We start from the raw sequence: 955 nt of genomic DNA on the forward strand, positions 1-955 counted from the left end.
GGCCTGCGCCCCGACAGGCTGCAGGGGTGTGTCTGTGATCCCCCGGTTCTCACCTCTCCCCTTTCCCCTTGGCGACCACGTTTCTGCTTGGCCAGGCCTTGCCCGCTGACAGAGCCCCTCGTCGGCGTGTCTCACGGGCAGGCCTCTCCTCAGGGGGCACAGCGGGGGCGGGAGGGAGGTAGCCAGTGGGACTAGAGGGCTGAGTTGCCTTTACCCTCCGCCTCAGGGTTTGTCTGGAGGAAACAGCCACAACTCGTTGTGTCAGCCTCTGCAGTTTTTGGGGTCTTGGAGCAGCATTTTGCAGCTTTGTTACGTTTCATACCTTTTCCTAGTTCTGTTGAGGAAAGAAGATGGCTTCTGCTCTCCCTCTTCCAATTCCCTGCCCTGTCCAGCTTGGAAGTATAAAAGGTGACTCCCTGGAAGCTCAGCTGCATGAGTATGTCAGGCAAGGAAACTATGTGAAAGTGAAGAAGCTTCTGAAAAAAGGTAAAAGCTAACTTTAGACACGTACTGGTAGAAAAGCTTTACTTTTTCCTGTATGCTTATATTTGTGGTAAAACCCAGTCAGTATACTGTCTGTGCAATTCAGTTTTGTGAGGGAAGGATGTTTGCAAAATGTATTATAATTGGCCTGTTCTGGTAATGGCACTAATTATTACATCAGAAAGTATGAAAATAAGTTATTTGAAGAGAGGACTTAAGCTGTTAGTTGTACGGTGCTCCTAAGGAGATGGCTGAGGTATTGTAAAACTAAAATTCTGAAAGGCTACTTTAGGAGTATGCTGTTGAGTGGGATTTTAGCTTTAACTGTGACTGCACAGCGCTGACGGCGTGGTTTAGGTGCCGGTGTGTTTGACACCTCGCTTTTTAGCTACATGGGAGCAGGGAATTTGGTAAATGAAACCTAATACTTGATGCAGTTCTGTTGGCGTTTATACGATGGAGAACTCCAGCG

At 48.4% G+C, this 955-nt stretch overlaps 1 protein-coding gene across 1 annotated transcript in view; it reads left to right on the top strand.

Annotated features, from left to right (window-relative positions):
- The first annotated feature begins 350 nt into the window (after positions 1–350).
- TEX14 (testis expressed 14, intercellular bridge forming factor) overlaps positions 351–955 on the top strand; it is a 32,421-nt gene continuing 31,816 nt past the window's right edge. Inside the window, exon 1 of the mRNA XM_035889607.1 lies at positions 351–486. Coding sequence (XP_035745500.1) covers positions 351–486 — 136 coding nt within the window. The remainder of the gene's footprint in view (positions 487–955) is intronic.

Source organism: Egretta garzetta, unplaced genomic scaffold, assembly GCF_000687185.1.
Source record: "Egretta garzetta isolate BGI_Z169 unplaced genomic scaffold, ASM68718v1 scaffold112, whole genome shotgun sequence".
In the NCBI taxonomy this organism is placed as follows: Eukaryota; Metazoa; Chordata; class Aves; order Pelecaniformes; family Ardeidae; genus Egretta; species Egretta garzetta.